At 56.1% G+C, this 10,350-nt stretch overlaps 2 protein-coding genes; one reads left to right on the plus strand and one right to left on the minus strand.

Moving 5' to 3' along the window:
* The window catches only part of CHC_T00009435001 (WD40-repeat containing protein), a 3,240-nt gene extending 531 nt beyond the window's left edge, over positions 1 to 2,709 (plus strand). The window contains 2 exon segments of the mRNA XM_005712853.1: positions 1 to 2,550; positions 2,551 to 2,709. The exon segment at positions 1 to 2,550 is cut by the window's left edge and continues 531 nt beyond it. Coding sequence (XP_005712910.1) covers positions 1 to 2,550 — 2,550 coding nt within the window. The 3' untranslated portion in view covers positions 2,551 to 2,709.
* Positions 2,710 to 6,957: 4,248 nt separating this feature from the next.
* On the minus strand, positions 6,958 to 9,030 carry CHC_T00001733001 (hypothetical protein). XM_005712854.1 is given in 2 exon segments: positions 6,958 to 7,632; positions 7,633 to 9,030. 1 exon segment carries the CDS (start codon positions 9,028 to 9,030, stop codon positions 7,633 to 7,635), a length of 1,398 nt encoding a protein of 465 aa, XP_005712911.1. The 3' UTR covers positions 6,958 to 7,632.
* Between the last annotated feature and the right edge of the window lie 1,320 nt (positions 9,031 to 10,350).

Genomic DNA, 10,350 nt, shown 5'->3' on the forward strand with positions numbered 1-10,350 from the left:
GCCGCACTCGTGTCCGCCGCCGCCGACGGCGACGTCGTCGTGTGGGACGTCCCCGACGCGCGCGGCGTCTGCCGCTTCCCGGCGCACACCGCCCCCGTCGTCGCCGTCGCACCGTTCGATGCCCGCGCCGCCCGCTACATAGCCTCGGCTGCACGCGACGGCCTGCTCCGCGTCTACCACCGCGACGCCCAGTGCTGCGTCCAGACCCTCGCGGGGCACCGCGGCGAGCTCGCAGACCTCGCCATGCACGGCCCTGTCCTCGTGTCCGCCGGCGTCGACGCAGACCTCCGCGTCTACCTCGTCGATGAACAACCGCCCCCGAATCAGGATCCCGTCGACCCGCAGCACATCCTCACCTTTGTCGGCACCGTGCAGAGGCACCGCGCGAGCGACCGCGTCGCCTCGCTCGCGTTTGGCTCCAGCGGGGGGGAGACCTTCCTGGCTGTGGCCGCCGCGGACAAGTCCGCAGAGGTCTTTAGGCTGCGCGGGAGGAAGGCCGCGGAGAAGCACCAGGCCCGCCGGAGGAAGAGGGCCCTTGAGGCCGCCGAGAAGAAGGCGAGGGCGGAGGCGCTCGACCTGCGCTTGGAGGAGCCGCAGGTTGAAGCAAATGTCGCCGCGGCCCGCAAGGACGTGGAGGAGGGCAACAAGCTGGAGGCCAAGGACTTTTTTGTCAGCGTCAGGCAGATTACCACCAAGGACAAGCTCAGGTCCGTCTCGTTCTTGCTAGAAAACCATCAAATCCCTGTCACCCGCACTGCCTCGCACAATGTCCAGCTGCTGATGCAGACCAAGTCGAATGCCCTCGAGGTCTACAGGGCCGAGGTCGGCACCAAGAAGCGGAAACGTCGCACCGCTGCGGTGGATGGCCACCGCGACGGCGGCGACGACAACGACGACAGCCATTCCGGTGCCGACTCGCTTGAGAAGCTGGTGACCGTGGATGCCGCGGGCCATCGCAAGGACATCCGCTCCGTGTCGCTGGCCACGGACGATCGTACCCTCCTGTCGGCAGGCAAGTCCGCCGTCAAACTGTGGAACATCGACACGCAGCGCTGCATCCGCACCATCAAAAATGACAAGTATGCATTGTGCAGCGCCTTCATAACTGCCGACGCGTCGCGCGCCGCCGTCGGGTCCAAGGACGGCACTCTGGCCGTGTATGACCTCGGCTCAGGCGCGACCATTACTGCAACCGACGCGCACGACGGCGCCCTTTGGGACCTCTGTCTGGACAACCATGTGTATGACGCAGCCTCGCTCATCACCTGCGGCGCGGACAAGAGGGTCTGCTTCTGGGCCCTGGACGACCTCTTGGTCGGCGACGGGGCCGAGCTGAAGCTGGTCCGCACTCTCGAGATGCCGGACGAGGTCCTGTCTGTCTGCGTGTCGTCCGGCTCCGACCGCCCGGTCTTGCTTGCGTCCCTCATGGATTCCACCGTCCGCGCCTTCTTCCTGGATAGCCTCGAGCCATACCTCACTTTTTACGGCCATAAGCTTCCCGTCATGGCCATGGACGTGTCGAGCGATGGCAAGATCTTGGTCACGGGCTCGGCTGATAAGACAATCAAGCTGTGGGGAATGGACTTTGGGGATTGTCGTCGAAGCTTGCGCGCGCACAGGGACTCCGTTTTGTCAGTCGCGTTTCAACCAAACACCCACTATATATTCTCTGGATCAAGGGACGGCACGGTAAAGTACTGGGACGGCGACAAGTTTGAGTTTATTTGCGAACTAGAAGGGCAACGAGGGGAGGCCTGGGACCTCGCCGTGAGCGACGGAGGAAAGATGGTGGTCAGCGCGAGTCATGATCGCATGCTACGCGTATGGCGCGAAACGGACGAGCCTATTTTTCTGGAAGAGGAAAAAGATCGCCGAATGGATGAAATGTTCGAGTCGACTCTGATCGACGAAGACCGCCGTGAGGCCTCCAAGGCGAAGAAACCTTTAGGCTTCATAGACACGGTCGAAGAAGTGACCGCGGCCGGAAAGAGGTCCTTAAGCACCATCAAGGCCGGAGAACGACTATTGGAGGCGCTCGACTTGTGTGACGCTGAGCAGCTTCGCCTTGTCGAGGATCCCAGCGAACGACCCAGTCCTCTCTTGCTCGGCCTTAGTGCAGACGCCTACTTGCTCCGTACAATGGAAGGCATCAAGATGTCGGAACTGGACGAGGCCCTGACCGTGCTGCCGCTTTCTTCGGCAATCAACCTGCTGGAATACTGCGCTCGGCTCTTGGCCCCAGACATCAAGGCGGCGGCTCTTGCAGTGGAACTCGTCTCTCGAATCGTCATGTTTCTGCTGCGATTACACAACAGCCAAATTGTGGCCGGCGCAGCGAGTCGCAAGCTGGTGGCGGAGCTGCACGATCGAATGTCCCAAAGACTGGAAGCGTTGAGGAGCGACATGGGGTTCAATGCGGCCGCACTTTTATTCTGGAAGTCGGAACTAGCAGATAGGGATGATGCACCGTTCCGAGATGCGGAGGCAAGGGCTTTCAACATCCAAGTGAGCAAGAAAAGGAAGCTTGCACCTTTGGCACTCGCTCGATAAGAAAAATTCAAAGCCAAAACGCAAGACACGGGGAGCGAAGATGTTGTACCGCAAAGGGTTCGCTTGTGAGAAGACGAGAAAGGCACAAGAATATTAGTATTGTCCCGGTTTTTGTTCTAACATTTGTATTCAATAAATATTTGCTCGCGGTATCTCCAATTTGCTTTCTCTCGCACCTCGACCTTGGTCGTCTGCCGGCAAGTCACCTTCTCCGTTGTCTTTAGCAATGTAGTAGGGAGACTCGGGCAGTACATTTCCTGCAGTTAATCGTGTGCCGCCGTAAGCGATGCGATTAAGAAGCGATAAACGAAGGTGCGTGGTCCTGAAGCTCTCGTCTCTTCTCGTTGACTGCCAAGGCCCATGGATTAGGGTACATACCAGTAAGGTTTAAAGATATTACAACAACGATACTTTTCATGCTTTCCAACGATTGCTTGTTCGACCAGCTCCGAAGCATAGATGGAGCGGAGGGAAAGACAAAAACATAAGCAGCATCAGCAACGTCAGATGCGTACCGCTTCCCAACAACATCCTCCTTGCCAAATAATATCAAGCGGAGCCTCACCAAAATAAAATATCGGAGGTTCTACGCGCTGTCCTATTCGGCGCACGCTCTCCGCCTTTCGACTTACATGCCATATGGACTTCCTCGATTGAAAGCCACAGAGTCTGCCTCAATGCTGTTGTTCTTTCTTTCTCTGTAACTCGCTCTTGCCAGTTCTTCCTCGCATAATTTCCGGAGTGGTGACCCTGACCACCAAAAGCGCCAGCTTCTTAACAGTATTTGCATGGTCTTTGCACATTTCACCATACCGGCATGATTCCCCTCTCGTAGACCGATCAGTAGACTTTGTGCAGCCCCATCCAAGTCCACACGAACTCCTGGAGCTCCTTGATGTAGCAGAACTCCAAGATTTCTCGGCGAGTAATTGCGCTCCCCCCGCTCGATAGCGAGTTCATACAGAAGTTTCGCTTTGGCACCATTTGGCGAGATGTCGCCATCAGCCCCATAGTGCAGAAGGAATGCAAGGTTGTTTGCAGCACTTGCAGAACCCCATTTGATAGCCATCTCATAATAATACATCGCCTCTGGAATGTCCTTCTCCAACCCAGACTCCCCGTGGGCGAGAATGAATCCAATGTTGTTCGCTGCTAGCGCTTTTTGTTCATTGTTAGGCATCTTCATCAACATGGTGGCATCTGGTCTAACAGTACCCCGTGTCGGAGTTGTGCCCCCCGTACCTTTAACTTTCGCCCCACAAGCAACAACATATCTTCCAATTTCTACAGCTCTCTCGCGTTCTCCATCTCGAATAGCACGTATATACTCTTCCCGACCTCCGTTTTGCGTTGTATGCAACCCTTTTGACCGTTCCGGCGCGAGCCAATCGAGCACGCGTTTCGCAAACCGATTACCAACCAATGTCGCCCTGATAAGGTACTCCCCCGCCGCGTTGGTGTCTCTCACATCGCCGTAGTACCACCTATTGTTAAACATAGCGTGCATACGCCCGATGACCATCTCGGAGCAATTCAACTGGCGCATTGCAGCCTCGTACTCCACCCTTCTAACGAGGTACGGCGGCAGACATGCGCACCCTGCATGTGAAGAAAGCGTAATCCCGCTAACCCCATGCGAGCCAATAACAATGCCGACGGCAGAGTCGAGAAGGCGCTTTGCATCCTCTCTGGCGATTGGGGTGTCGAGGTGGAGCATGTCGGATGCATCGATGACTTGAGTCTCCCAGCCTCGGAGCGTACGTGGGAGGTTGCGCAAGCGATCCTTTTTCTTTTTTCTCTCTCGTTTGAGGGCGTTGGGGCTCAACTGTCTGTTTGGTCCTCGCAAAATGGACGGAACACGTTCCCCGGGAGCTGTCGGACCATACATGGGTAGAGGTGAATGTGTAGAGTGGGTGAACCAGTTGCTAATGTCGTCAGCGTGTCTAAGAGGATGTCGTTGTCGATATGTTTAAGGAGGATACGTGGTAGAGGCCGCCGGGCGGTAAAGGAGGTAAGTGGATTATGCATCGTGCTGCATGCAATGATGCATGCAGTGCTCGTCGTGGTGGTTTCTCAGTGGGAAAAGTGTGGGGTGGGGGCGCAAGACGGGCCCGGAAGGCTCTGTAGGGCATTTTTATTGACGTTGCTGAAGGAACGGTCGGGACGGGATGGATGCCCAAAACAACGGCGGCCAAGAAAACGCCGCACAATCGTTCTATTTGCGGGCGGATGGAGTGAAGAACGGGTGCGATTTGGGCCACGTTCTGATTCGAGTATTGCGGAAGATGAATCCGGACTGAGGTGTATGATGGATGTGGAGGGGGAAGGAGGGCGGAGAGGGCGGGGGTCGGTGCAGATACGAGTTGAATTAGTGGGCGTTTGTGTCTAGTTTTTGGGGTTTCGAGAATTTGACAGCCGAAATGAGGGAGAGCACCGTACTCTGCTTTGAACTTGAAAGGGGCAAAGGCAGGATGACAGGGGAGGGCGCAAGGCTGCCCCAGCGTATTGTGCGAGTCGCCGGGGCTGCTGCGAAAGGGATTGCTTCGTAATCGGATGCCATCCGTCTTGTATGGCACTTTGGCCAAAATAATTCACATGTATTGATCGCATGGGGGCCCCTTTCCTTGTGGTGCACCTTAATAGATGATACTTTGCGCTGCAATTTCATTACAAACCCCGCGAGGTGCGGCGATTGCATCTCTTGCTGCGTAACTACATGCCTTTGATGACAGTTCGATACTGCACATTCGGCAGTGAGGTGTCCCACTTGCCAAATAGACGTGATGCTTTCCAAATGTGTCGCCAAACTTTTCCAATGTAGACTCTTGTCTCAACCGAACCTTCTCTTTTACGTACATCTTCTCCAGGATACCGTAGTGATGATGCGATTAATTGATGCTACTACATCGCATCAGCCCCCTGGGGCATCATAACGATTTGATTGTCGCAGTCGACGAAACTATCGTTTCTCTTCATGCGATTGAGAGTGAAGCCGCTACGTCAGCGTCTCCAGGTTTGCTTGTCCGTTGCCTCGGAAATGCAATTGGGGGCAGTTATCTGTCCGTCCTGCGCACATTGCGACCATTTTCAATTATATAGTAGACGTAGCTCCCGTGCACACACGAGAAGTTCGTTCACATCCACGACATCATTCTTAGTCTTCACTTTTCTTCCAGTACGTTATTTCATTGCAACTACTCGTGAAGACATTCTTCATCGTGAGCTCCTTCCCCTCGACTGTAAACTCATTCTTGTAGGTGAGAGATACGGTTGGACCACAAAACGCTGAAAACCCAAACCTCTTCAGATACTCATACACTGCTGTCAGTTCAAGCCCAGGCTTTCTCGTCGACCCCTTCCCACGTTCCGCAATCAAAATAACATCGTCACAGTCTGCCAGAAATATCTTCATCCCTTCCAGCACCTTCATCTGACGTACTTGCAAACCAATCTTCACTAGTTAGGATTTGCATGGAACTGCTCCAGCACCTCATCCACGCTACTCCCCAAAATTTCATCTTTCGTTGCACTCTTCCATACTGTATTCGCTGCCGGGGCTGCTACGCTCAAGACGGCACTATCTCTCCTTTTCAATGGAAAGACGACTGTACTTTGCCACATAACGTTTGAAAGTCCCATCTCGCCAATGTAGAGCATCTCATCCGATTTGATTCGCCATTGCCATGGTCTGGGCAGATTTTTGTTGCATGCGCTCGATGGCGAGCACGCTGTGTCGGGGTTTGTAACATAGTGCAGCTGAGAGGGAGAGAATTCCCTGGTTGGTGCCCATGTTCAGAAAAGTAATTTCGTCCTCGAATAGCTGTAAGACTTTGAGGACTAGATTGGGGCGTCTGCCACCTTCCAAAGGAGCATGGAGGTGATATAAGATTGGTTTTCGGTGGTCACGGAAAGCAGAGATTCTTCCAAGGGATCTGTGTTACGGCGATAGTAGCTTTCCCGAAAGCCAGCAAATAGCTTCCTGAGAAAGATGACCACAAGTGCAGAGAGTGCAGCAATACTGATATGGAAACGTGGTCGTTTTCTTTTCATTGTTGTCCGTTTGAAGGAAGAAGGAGAAGAGTATAGCATAGGAGGCTCAAGAGTTGCGCTTTCCTTCATGCAGCAATGCAAACTCAACATGGAAAATAATATAGGCAGCATGGTGTCCTTGAATAGAACTGAGTTGAGAGACTACTGTTCTTCAAAAAATTCGGTTATGTAATCAAGAATTCTGATCTTAGTAGACCGCGGAATGCTAATAAAAATATACGAGGACATTCACTGGGCTTGAGTGCAGCCAATATGTGTTAGGGCGACAAGATATGTTCGTTGCGCCGATTTATGTCACCAATTGAAATCCTGCCCTTGTTGTAGACGAGGATTTGATTGCATGAGTCTGGGCCGGTCTTAACAGAGCACGTTCTTGCCCACCACCACCCTTATTATATCAATTTTCTGACTCTGCAAACCCCCCTACCTGACCTTTATCATATCTCATACACGTGATGCTCGAGAAAGAATAACGTATCGTGATTAGAAACTGCGTTTAGGTCTTTGGGTTTCCGACAAATCGCAGCTCCTGCTAGTACTGTAATTCAAAGTACCATAAGAACGCAAACGAAATTCAGAAGGTAGGGTCACCGGAAGACGTCGATGGGATAAAGAAAGAAGTTGACAGGAAAGATGTGCTTAAACTGCAGTGAACTGTCTGATGTCTGCGCTAGTACGCACGCAAGACCATGAGAAAAAGTCAAAGTCTCGGAATAGCTTCTGAAGGTTAAGCAATAGTTGTCGACCATTAAGCACCTCTGTACCGCCACGCATAGAAACAAAGGATCAAAACGAGTGATTTTCTGTGAATTTTCTGTGAATTTTCTGTGAATTTTCTGTGAATTTTACAGTAGTTTCTACAACACGGCAGATCAGAAAGCCGCTGTTTGTACAAAGGTCAACCAAAAGCGATGATGACATCAGTTAATGAGTGGGAAGCGGTCATTCCCACCAGTCGCGTAGACGAGCAACGGAAACGCACACGAACTGGGCTTGTTGTGATATATGTGAGGATGTTATGTTAACAAGAAGTTAAATGTAGCCGACCTTGGTCTGCACGACACTCCACAACTCTCGCCAGTCGTGACACATAAACTGGCCCTCTTCGTCCCAGTACACGCATACATGGTTGGGGTCGCAGCAATCGACCGACCCGTCGCAAACCGCCTTGTCTTCCAGACACTTTCCATCGCCGGAGGCGCCTCTCGTCGGAGTGGGCCGGGGACCTTCCCTCGTCCCTCCCTCATCAACAGGCGACATGGCCGGCGAGGGAGTTACTCTCGTCTCCCCGGCATCACCATCGTTCTGCATGACCGGAGAGACAGACGGCGATGGGGTTTGAACGTTAGGGTCCATGACGGGCGAGGCAGACGGGGAGGGAGTTTCACCTCCCTCCGGCTCAACACGATCAACGTCAACTGGAGAAGCGGACGGGGGTGGAGTCTCCGCCGTGACATCGGCATCGCTTCCCTCCCCATCCCCAACCGTGCCGACCTTCCCCGCGCTCTCGCCATCCTTGGTAATCTGAACATCCGAGCAGGTCCAAAACTCCTCCGGGATGCTCATCCCCTCGCACGCGGCCATCCCCGCCCGATAGCCGCCTTTGGCGCCTCCATCACCGTCGCACTCGGTGCCGAACGGATTATTGAAGGCCTCAAAGTACTCCAGAAAGCCCCTGGGGGCGCACGAGTTGGCCGTGGCCCAGTACCACTGCAGGACGCAGTGCTTGCACTCGACGTTGTCCGGAAGCTTGTAGCGCATGGTGCCGGAGTCGCCGCCCACAATGTGCTTGCCGACGTGTCCGCCCTTGCGGCATGGCACGTACCAGCGGCCGGGGTACGTGGGATCGACCGGGCCGCACTCATAGTGCGTCGCCGGGCTCGGGTTCTCGCATTGCGGGTGCTTGACACGCAAAAGGCGGTGGCAGTGGCCATCCATGAAGCACTTCTTCTCGATGTCCTTCGTGCCGCACGCGTCCAAGTCGCACAAAAAGAACTCAAAGTAGCCGTTGTGGTTGGTATCCAGCTCGGTGGTAAAGTCGACCTCCGCGCCCTTCTTATAACTCTGTGTCATGGGCACCTCCTTATACGGCATATAGCTGCCTCCCATCATGTGGTCATCGGCACCAACGGGGTCTCCGCACAGGCCTGCGCGCGTCGCGGAAGACTCAAAGTCGTCAATCGGGTCGTAGACCTTCCACCCATCGGGCGGCAAGTTGGCCATGATGGTATCCTTAGGGCCGCCGTTCTGGCAGTGTGCGCAGAAATCCGTGACGACATCGGGCGGCGGGGTGATGCCGTTCGGCGGGCACAGGTCGGAGATGTATGCGGCCCTCGCGCGCGGTTCGCACACCATGCCGTGTGCCGCGGCGCGCGAGACGAACAGGAGGAGCAGCAGCGGCGGGAGGAACATGGCGGGACGGGCGTGCATGGCGATCGGTGGGGGTGGGGCTGGTTGGAGGCAGTGCGGGGCCGGCGCGGCGCGGGCTTATATAGGCGCGGCTTGGGGGCGGGCGCGGCGCGCGCGGGGCGGGGGTCGCGCCATGTCGAGCGGCGGGGGTCAGGTCATGTCGCGCGGGTAGCGGGGCGGCGCGGTACGTGGGCGAGCGCGGATGTTTATCACGCGGTGGAAGCGGGGCGGGCGGAACACGTTAGAGGGGACGGTACGCCGGGCGGGCGAGGCGAGGCGAAGGACGAGGCGAGGCGAAGGACGAGGCGCGGACGGGGACACCGCTGCTCCGACACCCGCTGCTCCGACATGGTGGCAGGGGGACGCAGACGTGGCGCACTATGGCGCAAAGCGACGGGGGTTGTTCGTTCACCTTTGACGATGGGCGGGCGCGGGCACAGGCTTCCCCCCCCCGCCAACCCCCAAATGTTGCGCTCCCCCGTTGACGCGTTGGCGGCATATTCAGGATACGCCACGTGGACAACTGGTGTGTTGGTGTACACGTGTGCACGTTTACGCCTGGTGGCGTGCACACGTGGCGGTGTACACGTGGACAAATGGAACACGTTTGGTGGGGAATCGCATTTTAAAAAATGGCCCTTTAAAAAAGATGCGATTCAATTAGCCCTTTTAATAGCATGATACCTCGTAGTGGGTTTACGGCGTAAATCATTTCAGAATTCTGCAATGTAGTTGGGGGAATCAGAATTTTCGAGGGGTTTGTCGAAACTATTCGGAATTATTCGGAATCATCGTGAACAAGCACAGAATCTCGCGTGGAGCTTGTGTGCTCCTAATCCAGAATCACAAGTCGTGCTTATCGCATCGCCCGCATCGCCCCCGCCTGGTCCCCCGTCCAGCCTCAACCAACCCCGCCCTTCAAAACGCATCCCCTGCACCCGCGCCGCATCCCCACCATGCCCCTTCGCCCCGCGCCCTCCCCCGCATCCCCGCCCAACCACCCCAACCATGTCTCCGCCCTCCCCGCCCTCCCCGCCGTCCCCGCCGTCGCTCCTCTCCCGCCTCGCCGTCACGCTCCGCCTGCTCCTCGCCGCCCTCCTCCTCCTCGCCCTCTCCCCTCTCCTCGCCTGCTGCCTTCTCCCGCTCCCGCCCGTCCCGCCTGTCCGCCTCCTGCACGCGCTCGCGGCGGCCCTCCTCTCCCCCCTCCTGCGTCTAGCCACGCTCGACGTGCTCCTCCGCGCGCGGCCGCCCCCCGCCACGCCCGTCCCGTTCCCGCTCGTGCGCCGCTGGTCCTCGCCGCTCCCGCGCTCGCGCCGCATCGTCACGTACGACCAGCCGGCC

The sequence above is a fragment of the Chondrus crispus genome, genomic scaffold, assembly GCF_000350225.1.
Source record: "Chondrus crispus Stackhouse genomic scaffold, scaffold_11, whole genome shotgun sequence".
Lineage (NCBI taxonomy): Eukaryota > Rhodophyta > Florideophyceae > Gigartinales > Gigartinaceae > Chondrus > Chondrus crispus.

Bases quoted from the DNA above. Each gene is read 5' to 3' on its own strand.
- CHC_T00001733001 (XM_005712854.1), bottom strand. From the start codon at position 9,030: ATGCACGCCCGTCCCGCCATGTTCCTCCCGCCGCTGCTGCTCCTCCTG.